Here is an 18931-nt window from a genome sequence, read left to right on the forward strand (position 1 = left end):
GTCAGTAGGTTCACACTGTTCTTCCCCCCCCCCCCTCCAGAGGCACAGGACTCTCTAAAAACTTTTATTCCATCTGTCCCAGTTTTAGCCAGTGGCAGTTTACAGCATATCCTTAACAGAGCTTTAAGGCCCTATTTCAGATTTTGTTGGAATGGGCATACTTAAGATCCTAAGTTTGCGGGGAGAGGATTTGGATCTGGGGGGAACGTGCCCATGTATTTATTTATCTTTCTCTCTCTCTTCCCCCCCCCCATTACTTACAGGTACTCAGCTAGTTCATAATCATTGTTTCAGCCAAAAGAGCTGTCAAAGCAGAAATCCCAAGCCCAATAGGGGCGCCAATTAAAACCCAGTTTAAAATGTCGCTTGCTGAGTGGTTTGTCAGCTGGATCTGGATCCAGGCACAGCAAAGGGCTGCCTGGCTTCCTCAGATGGCCTCATTGGTGAAAGGGAGAGGGAAAGCAGTTCTCAGCTGGGGCTGGATTCAGCCACAAGGGAAGGAGTCCTGGCTGCTTTCTGCTACTTTGTCCCCATTAACAGCAGTTAAGAGCACCCCTAGAATCATCGAGTTGGAAGGGACCTTCCAGCAGGAGCCAGTTCAGAGCACAGCATGCATACAACTTAATTCATCCAGTTTTCTCCTGCCTTTCCTCAAAGGACTTCAGGTACATGGTTTTCTCCATCACGTGTCCCCTCCCATCTTTGCAACGCTCCTGTGAGGAAGGTGCAGCTGACTAGTCAGCAGTCATCCATGCTTCATTATTGAATGAGGAATGGAAGCCAGTTCTCCTATATCCCAGATCCATTTCTGCAACCAGCTTGGTGTAGTGGTTAAGAGCAGTGGCCTCTGATCTGGAGAACTACATTTGATTGCCCACTTCTCCACATGCAGCCAGCCAGGTGACCGTGGGCCAGTCACAGTTCTCTCAGAGCTTTCTCAGCTTCACCTATCTGTTGTGGGATGAGGAAGGCGATTGTAAGCTGCTTTGAGGTTCTTTTAGGGAATGAAAAATGGGGTGCAACACACACTCTTCAGAGCTATAACCACTACTATACTATACTGACTATCTCTTGTTAATAATTATTGCAAATGCCCTGTAAAGGATGCAATTATTGCTCATCTTTTATATGAAGAATGGTCAGGAAATATGCTGAGTTATCATGGCATTTAGCTTTCTGGAGAATGTATTCAGGGGGTGAATTTATTCAGAGTGATGCAGTGATTAAGAGTGGCGGCCTCTAATCTGGGGAATTATTATTCCCCACTCCTCCACATGCAGACAACTGGGTGACCTTGGGCTAGTCACAGGTCTCTTAGAGCTCTTCTTACAGCAGTTCTATCAGAGCTCTCCCGGCTTCACCTATCTCATAGGGTGCCTGTTGTGAGGAGAGAACAGGAAGGCAATTGTAAGCCACTTGGAGACTCCTACAGGTAGTGAAAAGTGAGATATAAAAACCAGTTCTTCAAAATGCCTTGCATATAAACCATCCCTTGAACAGACCCCTTAACACCATCCCCATTGATTGCTGGTAGCTGAAGACTGTCAGGGTTGTTCCCCTCAGTCTGGGAGGTCATACTGAACCTGTCAATCTGGGGTTTCTCAGCTGACAGTATCCACAGAGTTTGATGACAGAAGTGTCATTGGTAACTCCTGCACTGTAAAAATGCTCAGCATTGGGACTATTTGGGCTGTACAGAAGTTGTCTAGCAAACAAGGGTGGGACCCCAGCCTGGAGTGATGATGTGCTGGTTAGTGACCATAAGAGGAAAGGCTTAAAAACAGTGACCAGCTCCACAGCGGGCTGCTCAGCTTGCAGTACGGAAGGCCTCAGGCTCTTTTCCAGTACGAGCCCTTTCCAACTTTGTTTGTTGCCAGAGATGACTAGCTGGAGCCCAGAAGCTGGGTAAGTCGGATTCCTTAAAACCAGCCACCCACCTGTTTAAAACTCTTCCCGAGACCCTGCCCTAGTGACAGGCACCCTCCACTGCCTCAAGACTTGCAACTTCAGCTGTAGCCTTCTTGGTCTCAAGGACGTATCTCCAGCCATGTGGCAGTGCCTGTTTGTGAGAATAATGGGTTGGGGACTTCGGAGCCATCGAAAGCCTCTTTGAAGCAGCTGGCTGTCTCACAGCAAAGCTGTGGGTTTGTGTGTGCTTGTGTGGGATGTGCGGAACAATTGAGCTCACATCGAATCTTCCTGTGGATGCTGTGTGCTTTCTAAAAGTGCAAACATAGTTAGGCATTAAAGTTGTTTGCTAGAACGGGCTGGGCTTTCAGTTTAGGCCATCTTGGGGGCAATGGAAACCGTTCATGTCTCAGCAAAGCTTTCGGTTTGCAGAAAGGAACATGGCACCTAATGTTTAACCTGCAAGGGGTAGTGGGTGAAGAGGGCCAGATTTTGATCTGGAGAAACTGGGTTTGACTTCCCCACTCCTCCTCTGTATGAAGCCTGTTGGGTGACCTTGAGTCTGTCACAGTTTTTTCAAAACTCAGCCTCAACTACCTCACAAGGTGTCTGTTGTGGAAAGAAGAAGGGAAGGTGACTGTAAGATGCTTTGAGACTCCTTAGGATAGGCTTTCTCAACCAGGGTTTCGTGAGATCTTGGGGCTTCTTAATGGCCCTAGAAGAGGTGGGAGTTAATTTTTTTTAATATATTTTTTTAATTGGTTAAACATTTATCAGGTGATATGGCCATAATATGGTCATGTCTGCCCACCGTCCCCTCCCAAAAGGGCCAATGATGGTCCTGGAGGGGGTGGGAAGGGGAGGGGCCCTGGGTGGGTGGGCATAAGCATAACTATGCTTCCCAACAATATTCTGCATGATCACTCCATTTCTGGGGTTTCTCAAAGTCCGAAAAACATTTCAGGAGTTTCTTATCTTTGTAATATAGTTGAAAAAGGTTGAGAGAGAGGGAAAGCGGGGATATAAAAACCAACTCTTCTTTTGCCTCCCTCCGATGTCTCTTTTTTCCTTTTGCTCTTCAGTTGAAGAAGAAGAAGAGTTGGTTCTTATATGCCGCTTTTCTCTACCTGAAGGTCAAAGCGGCTTACAGTCGCCTTCCCTTTCCTCTCCTCACAACAGACATCCTGGGAGGGAGGTGAGGCTGAGAGAGCCCTGACATTACTGAGGAAGAAGAGTTTGTTCTTAGATGCCGCTTTTCTCTACCCGAAGGAGGCTCAAAGCGGCTTACAGTCGCCTTCCCTTTCCTCTCCCCACCACAGACACCCTGTGAGGTTGGTGAGGCTGAGAGAGCCCTCATATCACTGCTCGGTCAGAACAGCTCTATCAGTGCCGTGGCGAGCCCAAGGTCACCCAGCTGGCTGCATGTGAGGGAGTGCAGAATCAAACATGGAATGCCAGATTAGAAGACCGCACTCCTAACCACTACACCAAACTGGCTATCACAAATGCCTCTCTCCAAATGCCTCTTCTTGCTCTTTGTATTATTATTTTATATAACCTTTTTTCCTTTTCCTAAGCCAGTATGATGGGTTGCTTTTCCCATAAGTCTGGAGAATTATTTTCAGGTCTTGGTAGCCCAAATAGAATTGTATTGATTTGCATGATAGGTATTACCGACCGAAGGGGTTTCACATTAGGGAAAGGCATCTTCCCTCCCTTTCTTCTATAACAGTGAGTAATCGTGCCTGTATTTATGACTTAAGTAGAACATTTTTATGCCGCCTTCTGCACAGAACCTGCCCAAGGCAGCTTCCAAAATATAACAAAAGCATTCAAAGCTGTTAATTAAAACTCAGCATTAAAGACCTGGCCTGAGCTTGAAAACCCGGAGCAGCTTAAAGTTAAATTAAGAGCTTTCAGTCTAAAATCACACTTTAAAAAATGAAGTCCTTAATCCAGCCTTTATTAGCTTTCTTTTACCATTGAGAAACCCCTGAAATATTCTTAAGGCTTAGAGAAACCCCCAAAGTGGTGTGATCATGCAGAATATGGTTGGGAAGCAGGGCTGTGGCCCTTCTGGAACCCCATCCCACCCCTGGCCCCTCATTGGCCATTGCGTTTGTGTGGCACCTTCCCACTCCATCATTGACCCATTTAGGAGTGGGTTGCTTGATGTGACCCTATATAATCTTAAACCCCGCCTGCGGACGCCGCGGACCAAAAAAAGCCATAAGGGCTTAGGGGGAGGAGTTAGGGTGGGCTCTGTCTGGGATGAGGAAGGGTGCCGATTGGCCCCTTCCTCCGGACAGACCATCAGCGGGCCTCGCCGATTGCCACTCCGCCGCCAAGGGAGCAATTGCGAGCCGCACGCAGCTCGCAGTTGCTCCCTTGCCGGTGGCCTGATGCGTCGGGAGGCGCAAAGCGCCTCCAGCGCCTCAGGCCGCCGCGAAAACCTTATCTAGCGCTCGCTGTATTGTGAGTATAGCGGGCTTGATTACTAGTCATATATAAAACAAACGTTTTAACAACTTAAAAATATTTTAAAAATTAACTTCCACCTCTTCAGGAAACCCTCCCAGGGCTGTCAAGAAGCCCCAAGGTTTGATGAAATCCCAGTTGAGAAAGCCTGCCTCAATCGAAAGTCATGGAAAAGGGAATATTTTGGCCTGTTGCATGGATTCAAAGGGAGAGCATCCATCAGCAAAGGTGCCACTCAATGAAAAAGCCCGGTCTCTGATCGCCACCCACCTCCCCACTGAAGTTGGGCGTGAAGAGCACAACTTGTGTGGCGGATCTTAACTGGCAGGTTGGACACTGTAGAGTTAAATTTTTTCAAACTGTGCTGTGTGTTAGGTCAGCCTGGAAAATCCTGAGTGGCCGAAGGGAACCTAGCTTCATGGAAGAGCGTGGTGCGGTGGTTCCCGTGTCCAACTAGGTCTGGGATTTGAGTTGAAATTCCCCTATGCCATGAAGGTTACCAAAAGCAAATCTGAAATGACACTTCAGTAGAAAATGAAATGACTTATCCTGCAAATAGATAGGTATCATTAATGTGTTTGAGCAGTCAAAGCCTTTTGCTCGTGCCACAGAGCAGTTTTGGGGAGCTTTGCAGCGTCTCATGAAGGTGGTGGCCTCAGGCCCTCCTGTATGCTGTCCTTGTCCTGAGAGTGCCTTTTTGTTTTCCAGGCCACAAACGGTTAACACTATGGCTCAGTAGAGGAGCATCTGCTTGGCAAGCAGAAAGTCCCAGGTTCAGTCCCCAGCATCTCCAGTCAAAACGCTCAGGAAGCAGGTGATGTGACAGACCTGAGATGCTAGCGAGCTGCTGCCAGTCAGAGTAGACAATACCAGTCTAGATGGACCATTGGTCTGATTCTGCAGAAGGCACCTTTTGTGTGTTAACATGGATATATGAGAGCAGATTGGTGGTGTTCTTTGAGGGGCTAATTTGCAAGATGGCTCAGAAGACTTTTCCCATTTTTATTATTGCAGTGTAGCATCAGGAATATGACAGAGCTGGAGAGAATCTCTGGGGTCATATTCTTCCCCTCACCCCCAGCATCTTGTAGCTGCCCTACAAGAGTCCGGCAAAGGGCTGCTCTCTGTTTGGCCCAGATGAGGAGACCCACCTGCTTCAGAATGTGCTTCTGGGGTTCTCCAAGAGCCTGCTTTTCAACCCTACGACCTCTGTGCCAACTCCTGCCCCACGCCGGAAGTCCGGGTGATAATTTTAAATAATGAGAAAGCATAGCTGATCGAGTGCAAACTATACCCCAAGAATCTTTTCACTTTAGGATAGGTTGGTACTACTGTTTACTCAGAAGTAAATCAAAGATTGTGGTGCCTGTTCTTCAGGAAGGAGATAGCTGTCCTGGTTGGACGGTTGGGTCCAAATTGCTAGGTCGGCTGCCCATGGTCAGTGATGCTCAGTAGCTGATAAATAAGATGGTAGGAATATTTTGCTCATGCCAGGTCCTGTTGGTACGCTTCCTGCTAATTCTATTTTTGTCCCGTGATTAGCTAGAACAATAAACATATTCATCAGGCTTTGCCTCCTGCTATAGTCTCCTGTTTCTTGTTCTGTTTTTCTTCTTGTTGAACAGGGTTGTGACAAACACAGTTCCCCCTCCCCCCCCCCGATGGAATATTGCTTGAAATGTGGAGAATCCGTTAGAATTCCAAATTCTCGCCTCGTTTTGATTTTATAGAGAACAAGCCGGAATGCACAAGCAGCGGACTCGGAATTGCTGGACCGTAGAATTTGGCGTTTCTTAACGTTTTGTCGTTTTCCTTGCTGAAAGGCCTCTTCTGTTTTAACTTAGCAATGCATTTTTTGTCCCTCTTCAGCTCTAGAGAAATGCACTTCCTCCTTCTCTCCATGGAGCATGAAATGGGCTTTTGTACATGGGAAGATTGATAGCAATTAGGACTGGTTCTGTATTGTGTGTGTGTTTGTGTGTGCGCACACACACACACATTGAGTGGAGCAGGAGAGCCAGTGATACGACTTCCCAAGTGATGTCTAAGACTAGAAGGAAACCTTCATGCCAGCAATATCCATTCTTAGGGTAGAACAAGCTGGATTTAAACTCGGCTGACCTTTCTTTTTCACCCATGTCTTTTTCTGGTTGCCAGATAGTGTGAAAGTTGTGGAGGCGACATGGGATTCGTTCTCATGCTTTCTCGGTATGCACCAAGAGCTGCACGAGCAGCTAAGCAAGTCTGCAACGATGCGTCAGATGACTGAGGCAATATTGCTTCGGACTGGCAATTTACCTTGGTTTGCCCCAGACAGGGCTGGAGAGTCTTCTCTTCGGTCCAGCCCAGATATTCGTGTATTTCAGGCTTTTTCAACCAGGGTTTCATGAACCCTTGGGGTTTCTTGACAGCCCTGGAAGAGTTTTTCACATGGATGGGCATTAATTAATTTGTATATATATTTTAAAACATTTACTGGGTGATTATGACAATATATGGTCCTGCCGACCCTCCCAAAATGGCCAGTGATGGGCCTGGAGGGGGTGGGAAGGGAAGCGGCGTGTACACAGCTGTGTTTCCAAATCATATTCTGCACGATGGCACCACTTCTGGGGTTTCTCAAAGCCTAAAGAATGTCTCAGGGGGTTCTCAATGGTAAAAAATGTTCAGGAAGGCTGGTGTGGTATGGTACCTTGAAAGCTAACAAGTTTTTTTTTTATTTCAGCAGAAGCTTTCATGGACTCCAGACCCACTTGGTCAATTGTGTGTCGGTGGCAGACATACCCACTAACTTATAAATTATGCAGGACATTATAAACAGGCTGGGAAAGCCTTGGAATGCAGGAAGTCAGTGGTAGGAAATGGATCGGACAGATGTCAGATGTAATCAGGAATGGTATAGAGCCTCCTGTCCACAAGAACATGAGCGTTCCCCTTCCGTGGGTGTCTGATATGGGAGAGGCATTTCCACCCCTCTCAGCATCAAGCCCAGGTTACGGAAGTTGCTGAGAAGTAGAGTTCTCGCAGGAGGGGTGGGAGGGGGGGGGGGTTGAGTTGTGGTACCACAGAAGAGGCCTGGTCTAGAGTCCTGACTCCCAGCCTGCCTCTGCTGAAGGCTTAGTCATGTGTTGGCAGAGCAGTGTGCATAACCAGGATCTGGGAGACCCGGATTCCAATCTTTGAGCTGCCATGAAGTTCACTGGCTGACCTTTTAGACAGATTCAAGTGGGTCGTCGTTTTGGTCTAAGGTAGCACGACAAAAACACTTCCTCATTTAGTCTGAGGGAAAAGTGCCTGCACATGAAAGCTCACACCTTGAATAAATCTTTGTTGGGCTTGAAGGTGTTACTGGACTCTATTTTTGTTGACCTTTGGATGGGCATTCATGAATGTGGTGTGTTGTGGTTAACAGCAGTGGCCTGTAGTCCAGAGAACCAGGTTTGATTTCCCCTCCTCCTCCACATGCTGACAGCGGGATGAACTTGGGCCAGTCTCAGTTCTCTCACAGCTCTCTCATCCCCACCTACCTCACAGGGTGTCTATTGTGGAGAGCAGAAGGGTCAGCGATGGATTGTAAGCCTCTTGGAGACTCCTTCGGGAAGTAAAAAGTGGGGTACAGAAAACCCAGTTCTTCTCACTGTCTTAAGTAGCCTTGCAGGTTTACAGGGAGGATAAAATGAGGAAAGAACAGTTCTATAGGAAGTGCATGGCAGAAGCACACTGGACCGATAGAAATGGGAATTGTAGGGCTGTTTAGACCGGCTTGTTGCCATGGTGCCAGCATCCCCTTAGACATGCCTCCCATACTGGCCATGGCACTCCTCGCGCCGGCTTCGTACTCTGCGCTGGAGGTGACCCAGCTACGAGTGCTGCTACTTATAGAATTTCTCTGTCCGCTCAGCATAGCTGCCTGAAAGCTTTCCAGAGCCAATCGCTCTGAGGCTGAAGAGCTCAGCATGCACGACCTTCTCAAATCTGGCGGCGGTACTGTGGCTAGCCATGGTTTAGGGACGGATCTTTCTAAACATGCTGTTGCCATGGCCTTCCGCTGCCATTCAGCGATATAGCATAACCTGTTGCCAGCTCTAGTTAAAGGTGCTCTGTGAATCCACACTCCTTGTAGCCGTTGGAGAGGGAGGGTGGTCAGCGCTGCATGCAGGGCCTTCCCAGGTAGAAAGACCTGCCTTCACAAATACAGCAGGGCTCTTTTCAAGGTGGAGGTTGTGTTGAGGAAACTGGATTTGAAATATGTGACACGGCAATTTCAGATTAACTGCAGGGGCATGTTGTCCTTAAAATAGAAGGGGAGCTGGGGTTTTTGTCCCTAGCTTCCTACCACCTGAAGAAGTCTCCAAGCGACTTACAGTCACCTTCCTCTCCTCTCAACAGGTGCTGTGTGAGGTAGGTGGAGCTGTGAGAGTTCTGAGAGAACTGCGACTGGCCCAAGGTCAACCAAGGTCGAAAGGGGGGGGGGATCAAGCCCCTTTCTCCAGATTAGAGGCTGCCACTTTTAACCACTAAACCAAGCTGGCTCTCGATAAAGGAAATAGAGAAAAGTCTTGGTTTAAAACCCTCTGTACTGTCCATGTATATGGATCCCTCCTTGATTGGAGGGCAGTGACATAGATGGAAAAGGTGCAAGCTGGGACACAATTCATGCTTTGACCAGGGCCTGTTTTTGAGGATGTAGAGGCCTCCATTTAGTTTTTCTGGCCACTGGTTCTTACATATGACTAATAGTCAACACAGTGTCCATCATCTCTGTCTGTTAAAGTTCTGTCTACGTAAAGGAGCTACCATTACAAGATTTGGAAGAATTAAGTCTGGTCTGAAGTAGCACAACAAAAGTACCTTGAAGACCGACAAAGATTTATTCAAGGCATGAGCTTTCGAGGGTTTTCCGGAGGGCCCCCGGATGGAGGCAATTCCATTTAGCTACTGCACTTAGGATGGGGGGGGGGGAAGGGACTCGGCAGGAGTCAAGGGCTAAATTAAGGACAGCGTATGTTTAAGAGAGGTGTTCATTATAAGCTATAATCAAGTTTCTTATAATTTCTGGCTCTTGGAGGCACTGAAATGGACACCACCACTTCATCTGGGCAAGAGGGCCGTTGACGCTTCTGTAGGCTATGAGGAAATGCTTGGATTTTCAGTTCGTTTCCTTCATGCAGAGCCTCTTGTGGCGCAGAGTGGTAAGGCAGTAGACATGAAGCCTGAAAGCTCTGCCCATGAGGCTGGGAGTTTGATCCCAGCAGCCGGCTCAAGGTTAACTCAGCCTTCCATCCTTCCGAGGTGGGTAAAATGAATACCCAGCTTGCTTGCTGGGGGGTAAACGGTCATGACTGGGGAAGGCACTGGCAAACCACCCGCATTGAGTCTGCCAAGAAAACACTAGATGGTGTCACCCCAAGGGTCAGATATGACCCAGTGCTTGCACAGGGGATACCTTGACCTTTTTTCCTTGATGCCCCGCCTGGAAACATGGTGGCTCCCAAAGGCTGACCCGCCCTCCTTCCTCTGACAAGTGCAGCCTCTCAGGCAGAAGGCTTTCCAGCCTTGCTAATACCCCCTATCCAGAGCTGCCAGAGGATAGATAGACCTGGGATCTTCCTGCCATGCGCAGGGCTTGCATCCCTTCTCCTGTGCAGAGCACGCGTTCTGCCATCAAGAGTGCATGTAGAGAAGGCAAGGAGCATGGGAGTGTATCGAGCTGGGTGGGAAAAGTGCAGCCAGCAAAGTAACTTTGACACCCCCCCCCCAAATGTTTGCACAGTTGTCCTAATGATAAATATTTTTGCATCTCAAAGGGTGACCCATGTGTTCGTTGTGTCATGTGGTGACAGGCCTTTGCCTTCCACCCAAGGGAGAAAAGGGATGTAAAAATAGAGTTCTCATTGCCACTTGTACTGAGGGTAGGTTGGGCTTTTTTTGGCGCCCTTAATGAGTTACAGCTTTTATTGCCAGCCTTTTCATTTGCTAACAGAACACTATACATAGTGTTCAACACGTGACACAGAAGACCAGCATCTCTTTTGGCAACCCATTATACCTTGCGATAGTCCCGAGATGTGTGCTACAAAACAGCCACTTCTTGGCTGGGTTTCCCCACCATTGACTCTGGAAGGCAGGGCTAAAAGCCTCTGCTACTTCCTGTTTCCTTTGTGGGAATAACCCCTAAGCCAGTTCTCTTCCTGCCTCTGGTGAGAGCACACCTTTCTTTGTAGGCTTGCTCTAAAATTTCTAATTATTCCCGTTTTTTCCTCCTAATTCTCTGTCCACCCTCTCTTCTATTCGGCAGCTGGAAAGAGAAAAGTGAAGAAGGTGCAATCATGGCAGTGGCACCTAGGCTCATTTTGGCACACTTGTCAGCCCCCCCTCCCCCCCCCCATCCACCTGACTGTCATGAAGAATTCGCGTATGAACGATTTTCTCTCAGAGGGCAATGTGCCTCCCTTAATGTATGTGGACTGCGTTTCTTCAGACCCGACTAGAACATACCCCACGGTGGTTGTGGCAGAGGGCATGGCTCAGCAGACTAGTGAAGCTGAGGCACAACAGGTGGGAAATGCTCTGCAAGGGCTGAAACCACCATTTTGTGTGACCATCGCTTCTGGCTCGCCTTTTCAGGCAGCCACTGTAGGAAATACAGATTCTCTGCAGACACTAGATCAGACTGATTGCCATTCTTCTCAAGGTGGTCAAGTAAGTGCCTAGGGGCCGTTTCCTCTCCGGCAGAATCGGTTAATTTCATTAGGTCAGCTATGTGGGAGGAGATGGGAGACACGGTCAGATGGAATTTTTTTCCTCTGTTCGCCCTGCTCATGAGTTTCTTCCCCTTCAGTTGATCACTCTGAGCCTAACTTGCCTAGTCTGCAGGGCATTTCGTTACAAACCTGGCTAACTAAGGTTGCATGGGCCTAGAGTAGATTCCATAGTCACGGAGTCTACAGACAGCGATGGTACTCGAGAGGAAGGAGAGTTCCTTTCTGATGAGGAGATAGAAGAGGGTTTCAAGGTTTCTGAACCTTCCAAAAGGTTCTTTAAGCCATAAGAATATCAAGGTCTCCTTTGTAAGGCGCTCGCAGCAGTGGACCTGAAATAGCCAGTCCCTCAGGCACCAAAACCGATACCAATGCTAACTGACTTGGTAACCCGGAATTTTTTCCTGTCATTGAAACTTTCACTGCTTCCTTTTCGCCAGTGTTTTGAGAAAAAGATTAGAGAAGAGTTGGATTAAGTCAATGAAATAGACAATTTCCGGGCTTTATTAAGAAACTGTATATGTTACCCGGGTACACTGAGAACGTTCTGCAAGTCCCAGTTGCCGATGCGCCCATTGTGACCTTGCAATCTTCAGGCCTCCTGCTGGAAGATGGTCAGGGATCCCTGAGAGATACAATAGATAGGAAAGCAGAGTTTGCCTTGCAAAAGGCTTATGACGCCATGGCAGTGGTGGTCAGGACAACTTCCATTATGTCCATAACAAATAGGGCCTCCATTGTCTGGGCCAGAAAATTGTCCCAACTTATAGAGAAGGGAATTGGAAGGAGTTCAGATAAGTGTTTTGGAGCTTTGGTCAATATGTCTGGCCCTAATTCACTTCAGAGACACAATATTTTGGTCCAGCCTGTTAAATCATGACAGACAGTATCGCTGCCAGGGCTTATCTGAATGATTAAGGCGAGTCCAGATTATTGGGACCCCACAAGGTAGCCAAACCAATTCTTCCATGGGCGAAAACCATTCTGAGTTCAGTCTGGGCAGAGCACATCAAGAGCACTCTCAACATCCATGCGGACGCGCTCAGCCACCAACAGATCTTGGAAGGGGAGTGAGCTTTCAATCCGAGGGTGTTCAAACTCCTGACCCAGGATTTTGGTACTCCAATCATAGACCTGTTTTACTGCACACCAGAATGGTCTACTGCAGTGGTCTCCAACCTTTTTATCACCGGGGACCTGTCAACGCTTGACAATTTTACTGAGGCCCGGGGGGGGGGTGGTCTTTTGCCAAGGGACATCACTGCCGCCACCAGAGCCCCTACTCCACTTGCTTTCCCGCCGGCGCCCCTGACTTCCCTCCGCCCGCTGGGGGGCACTGCCCAGCAGCAGCTGCTCAGTGCCACGCTGAGGGAGAGCCCCAGCCATGGCGGCCACTGGAGAGCAACAAAGGTGAGCTGGCAGCAGAGTGGCAAGGCAGCCACCAAGGCAGTAGCCAGGGAGGAGAATGAGGAGGAGCCACGGCCCTGTACTGACTGATCCACGGACCGGTCCTGGTCTCCGGACCGGGGGTTGGAGTCCGCTGGTCTACTGGATCGGTTCATGTCCAGTAATTTTCACCCATTGGCAGATCAGACAGACGCTCTGATCTGTCTGTGGCCCCATAGCCTCCTATACACCTTTCCCCCGATCCCGGTGTTACCATCAGTACTCAGACTGATCTGATCTGTTCAAGCAGAAGCATTACTAGTTGCACCCAGGTGGCCACACAGACCATGGTATTCAACAATATGTCAGCTAGCTATCGGTCAACTCTTCCTGCTCCCAGCTGAACCGGATCTCTTGATCCAGGGCCCAGCTTGGCATCCTCGTCCTCAGTGGTTCAGTTTGACAGTTTAGCAATTGAGTGGGAAGTGCTGAGGATGAGGGGTGACTCGCCACAGGTCATTGACATAATGCTGGAGTCCAGAAAGGCCTCTACTACCAGGTTGTATAATTGTACCTGGAAGGCAGTTACTCACTGGTGCAGGAGGAAGAAAAGACCGATTGAATTTGAATCCTTCAAGCTATTATTAGACTTCCTAGTGGAAAGGCACATGAGAGATCTCTGCTTGACCACTTTTTGCAGACAGGTCAAGATGGTAGCTTCAGTGATCCCAACTATACAGGGCCTCCCTCTAACTAGACACTCCAATATTTCTAGGTTTCTGAAGGGCACAGCCTCCAGGGACCATAATTTTTCCACTTGTGATTTACATGTGTTACTCGCAGTTCTGACTAAGGCTCTGTTTGAATCCATACAAGCTATTCCCTTGTTTAATAGAGTTGGTTTATAGCAAGTCTACAGGACTCACATTTGCCATTTTTGTTTCCTTTTGCTTGTCCTTCCTGAAATCTTCCTAAATTTGAAGCTTTATATAGTACTTGTGAGAGTTCTAAATCTTATAGTGGAAAGGTTTTTTCATTCAGCTCTCAGAAAGCCAAACTGGCCTAGGGGTTCTTCCCACAAAGGAAACAGGAAGTAGCAGAAGCTTTTAGTCCTGCCTCCCAGAGTGAATGCTGGGAAAACCCAGCCAAGATGCTCTCCTTACCTCAGAAGAGAAAGACCTTTTTCAGTAAGTAACCAATGGTTGTTTGCACTGACGCATGTATTGGTTCTTTTTTTATTCTGGAAAATGAGATTTCTCTCTTTCTTGCCTCACTGAAAAGAGAAATGCACTTAATTTGATGAGGTTGATGCTGATATCTTGAGAAGATGGAATATCTTAGGATTGCTTTTGAGTGTAGTGTATACAGTGGTTCAGTTGGTCTCAGTCTCTTTACAATGCCTTGTAATTCCATATTTAGGTCTGTCATCTAGTGAATCTGAGCAGTGTTAGGGTGAAATCAATAAAGGGCATGGCTAACCTGATAGCTTTGGGTCAATTTCTTACCATGCTAGTTGCATACACAGTTGGAAAGATACACACACCGCAGCCTACGTTTGTAGGAAAGGGAGCCCTGTTAACTGAATGAACACTCAGGTGAATTCATGTTTTGTGTTCTGCTCTTTCTTTTTGTCCTGTCGACCTTATTTCTATCGTTCAGCTCTAAAGTGTACCGTGCCTTGCTCAGCCAATTGGATTCACCTTTGCAGGTCCGTGGCGCTGTTCTTTACTTTTGTTTTTTGGCTGATCGGCTTCTCCTGTCCTTCATTTGACAAAATTAAAACCCCGGAACTCACAGGGGCTCTTCCTTTTGTCTCCTGACAGGCTATTTTTCTAAATAAAATGTCTAATGGTTATGAAGATCACATGGCTGAAGATTGCAGGGACGATATCGGGAGGACAAACTTAATCGTCAACTACCTCCCTCAAAACATGACCCAGGACGAGTTGCGGAGCCTGTTCAGCAGCATCGGAGAAGTTGAATCCGCAAAACTGATCCGTGACAAAGTGGCAGGTAAATTGCGTGTGTGTCTTTTAAAAAAGAAACCACCACCAAACCTGAGGACAACCTTTCATTGAAAGAGATTTGACGGTGTGTGTGTGTGTGTTTTAATACCAAACTCAGTCAAAGAATGAGCCTTCCCTGTGTGGGTTGGAGCCTGCGGATCCATGCTGCTCACTCTGGGGTTTTCCTCTTGTGCAAAGAGCTTCTTGCACCAACGTGGCACCACTAGTGCCTACCACAAGAGGGCATTTCCTGTTTTGAGATGCTCTGCTTTACCACCAGCTTTGAGGGGCGTTATAAAAAGACTCACAAGTAGAGAGAATCTGTACATGTGGAGGTGGGAATGGGAGACCATCAGGTATGTCCTTTTCAGATGCTCACTTTATCTGGGAATTCCAAATAAAACCATGCCCCCCCCCTCCTGCCGCAGATTTCCAGTGACTCTGAGAAAGGGGAAATTAAGAGCCTCCTCTCTGGGGGAAATACTGAGGTTACCAAACAAATAGCCAAATGCTGTGCCATAGCATGCAAAGCATGACAAAATGTGCTATTGGAAATTTGCTGCAGGTAATCCCGGCATGTTTTTATAGTCCTAGCAGTTTGAATGTTTGTTTTATAGAAGCGTTTTTATTGTTGGACATTTTTCCATTGCTGTGATTTGCTAGATTATGGTTTTGTACGTTTGTGTGGGTTGTTGCTGGCTCAGAGCTGTATGACAATAAATCTATCCATCTATCACCACTGGTGGATGCTGCCAGTTCCATGGCGTAAGTATGTGGGTGTTAATGCAGCCAAGTTTTAATATGACAGCAAAAATACTTTGATTTAAAATAAAATACTGGGGGTGTGTTTGGCCTTGTGTTGGAGAGACAGTTGACTGGTCAGGAGTTTCCTGTGGACTGTTACCGTCTTCTACCTCACACTGAAGTGTAGAGGCACACTTTATTATCTTATATAAACTTAATGGCCTTCTTCGATTTCCAAACCCTCATCCAGCCCAGCATTCTGACTCCAGTCTTCTGCTCTGGGAAACCCATAAGTAGGGTATGCAGAGTTTCCCTTGTGGTTTGTGGGTCTCTGGAGGAATGATTCTCATGACTGGAATATAATGGTGGATGGATATGAACTGGAATATAATGGTGGATGGATATGAACTGTTCAGAAAAAACAGAATAGATCGAAGAGGTGGAGGAGTGGCACTGTATGTGAGGAAAGGGCTTACCTGTCAGGAAATTCTAGTGAAGGAGAGCATATCTACAGTGGAAAGCATCTGGGTGAAAATAAGCGAGGGGAAAACAAACAGTGTGGTGGTTGGTGTCTGCTACCGACCGCCTGACCAACGAGAGGATGTGGATGCTGCACTTTGTGAGCAGCTTGAGAAAATATGCAAGCGGCAGGACCTTGTCATCATGGGTGACTTCAATTTCCCAGATGTGTGCTGGGAAACAAACTCTGCGAAGCGTCCTCAGTCATGCAACTTTCTGACCTGCCTGGCTGACAATTTCATTTATCAAATGGTAGATGAACCCACAAGAGGTTCAGCCATACTGGACTTAATACTGACCAATAGGCAAGAGTTGGTGGATGAGGTGAAGGAGGTGGGGACCCTAGGGGGAAGTGACCATGTCCTCATAGAATTCCTTTTGAGATGGGGAGCCAAGGAAGCTTGTAGCCAGACGCGGATGTTGGATTTACGTAGGGCAAACTTTAATAAACTCAGAGACATGATGAGTGTCATACCATGGACGAGAATGCTGGAAGGGAAGGGAGCATGTGAAGGGTGGGCGCTACTCAAACAACAGCTATTGCATGCTCAATCAATGACTATCCCAGAAAGACGAAAACACTGCAGGAGCTCTAAGAAGCCTATTTGGATGAACAGAGAACTTCAAGAGGAACTAAGAAAGAAAAGGAATATGTTCAGGAAATGGAGGAAAGGACAGAGCTCTAAAGAAGAGTACCTACAGGTTACTAGGCACTGTAGATCAATCATCAGAAAGGCCAAAGCTGAGAGTGAGCTAAGATTGGCCAGGGAAGCCCATTGTAACAAGAAAAGATTTTTCAGTTATGTGAGGAGCAAACGTAAAGTAAAGGAGGCAATAGGCCCACTGTTGGGTGCGGATGGACAAACTCTAACGGAAGATGCAGAGAAAGAAAGGCTTAGTGCCTATTTTACATCTGTTTTTTCCCACAGGTCAAAGTGTTTAGGCACATCTAGAGATGGCCGTAGACAAAGGATAGTGTCTGGGTGGCAGGTTAACATGGATAGAGAGGTTGTCGAGAGGCATTTAGCTGCACTAGATGAGTTCAAATCCCCTGGTCCTGATGAAATGCACCCGAGAGTGCTCAAAGAACTTTCCAGAGAACTTGCACAGCCCTTGTCCATCATCTTCGGGACCTCTTTAAGGACTGGAGATGTCCCGGAGGACTGGAAGAGAGCAAACGTTATTCTGATCTTCAAAAAAGGGAGGAAGGATGACCCGGGAAACTACAGACCAGTGAGTCTGACCTCTGCTGTGGGGAAGATAATGGAGCAGATATTAAAGGGAGCAATCTGCAAACATCTGGAGGACAATTTGGTGATCCAAGGAAGTCAGCATGGATTTGTCTCCAACAGGTCCTGCCAGACCAACCTGGTTTCCTTTTTTGACAAAGTAACAGGTTTGCTGGATCATGGAAATTCGGTTGATGTCATGTACTTGGATTTTAGTAAAGCTTTTGACAAGGTTCCCTATGATGTTCTGATGGATAAGTTGAAGGACTGCAATCTGGATTTTCAGATAGCTAAGTGGATAGGGAATTGGTTAGAGAACCGCACTCAAAGAGTTGTTGTCAATGGTGTTTCATCAGACTGGAGAGAGGTGAGTAGCGGGGTACTTCAGGGCTCGGTGCTCGGCCCGGTACTTTTTAACATATTTATTAATGATCTAGATGAGGGGATGGAGGGACTACTCATCAAGTTTGCAGATGACACCAAATTGGGAGGACTGGCAAATACTCTGTAAGATAGAGACAGAGTTCAACGAGATCTGAACACAATGGAAAAATGGGCAAATGAGAACAAGATGCAATTTAATAAAGATAAGTGTAAAGTTCTGCATCTGGGTCAGAAAAATGAAAAGCATGCCTACTGGATGGGGGATACGCTTCTAGGTAACACTGTGTGTGAACGAGACCTTGGGGTACTTGTGGATTGTAAACTAAACAGGCAGTGTGATGCAGCTGAACAGGCAGTGTGATGCAGCTGTAAAAAAGGTGAATGCCATTTTGGGCTGTATCAACAGGGGCATCACATCAAAATCACAAGATGTCATAGTCCCATTGTATATGGCACTGGTCAGACTACACCTGGAGTACTCTGTATAGTTCTGGAGGCCTCACTTCAAGAAGGACGTAGATAAAATTGAAAAGGTACAGAGGAGAGCGACGAAGATAATCTGGGGCCAAGGGACCAAGCCCTATGAAGATAGGTTGAGGGACTTGGGAATGTTCAGCCTGGAGAAAAGGAGGTTGAGAGGGGACATGATAGCCCTCTTTAAGTATTTGAAAGGTTGTCACTTGGAGGAGGGCAGGTTGCTGTTTCTGCTGGCTGCAGAGGAGAGGACACGCAGTAATGGGTTTAAACTACAAGTACAACGATATAGGCTAGATATCAGGAAAAAAAATTTCACAGTCAGAGTAGTTCAGCGGTGGAATAGGCTGCCTAAGGAGATGGTGAGCTCCCCCTCACTGGCAGTCTTCAAGCAAAGGTTGGATGCACACTTTTCTTGGATGCTTAGGGCTGATCCTGCGTTGAGCAGGGGGTTGGACTAGATAGCCTGTGTGGCCCCTTCCAACTCTATGATTCTATGATTCTCTTAAGGGCTGGAGACGATTGCTTCTGAACAGGAAGGTGCAGTTTAACTAATCTGTTTAATAACTATCGATAGAACTCTCACTCGAATTTTCCTGATTTTCTCCCTGCCTTTTAAAGCCATCTGAACCTTTGGCTGTTTTCTAGTACCACGTGCCCCAACTTAATCAATTTTTATGTGCAGAGCACTTTTAGAAATTCTGACTCTGCTATCCATCAGTTTGGTAAATAATGGCGGTCTGTTTATCACTTTAAATTCTGGTATTTATTTTGTTTTTTGTTTGATACACTCTATTTCTTAGTTAAGGGGATAATGGGGTGGGGGACGGGACTGCATAGTCTGGTCACTGTGCTGTGTTGGTTGTCTCCTGGTTTGCTCAGGTCCTTGCCAGAATTTCTTGGCTGGGGGTGGGGGGATGACTCTTGGCTGCCCAGAATGTTAGTTGGTGTCTTGTGTTGCATGTGGCCAAGATGACTTGGAATCCCCTGGCTTTGCCAGCCCTCATCTTCCAAGGAAGCTGCTGGCATGATTTGAAACAGC

At 47.2% G+C, this 18931-nt stretch overlaps 1 protein-coding gene across 1 annotated transcript in view; it reads left to right on the forward strand.

Annotated features, from left to right (window-relative positions):
- ELAVL1 (ELAV like RNA binding protein 1) overlaps positions 1-18931 on the forward strand; it is a 33262-nt gene that overhangs the window by 3831 nt on the left and 10500 nt on the right. The window contains exon 2 of the mRNA XM_077331701.1: positions 14357-14546. Coding sequence (XP_077187816.1) covers positions 14375-14546 — 172 coding nt within the window. The 5' untranslated portion in view covers positions 14357-14374. The remainder of the gene's footprint in view (positions 1-14356; positions 14547-18931) is intronic.

The sequence above is a fragment of the Paroedura picta genome, chromosome 4, assembly GCF_049243985.1.
Source record: "Paroedura picta isolate Pp20150507F chromosome 4, Ppicta_v3.0, whole genome shotgun sequence".
Lineage (NCBI taxonomy): Eukaryota > Metazoa > Chordata > Lepidosauria > Squamata > Gekkonidae > Paroedura > Paroedura picta.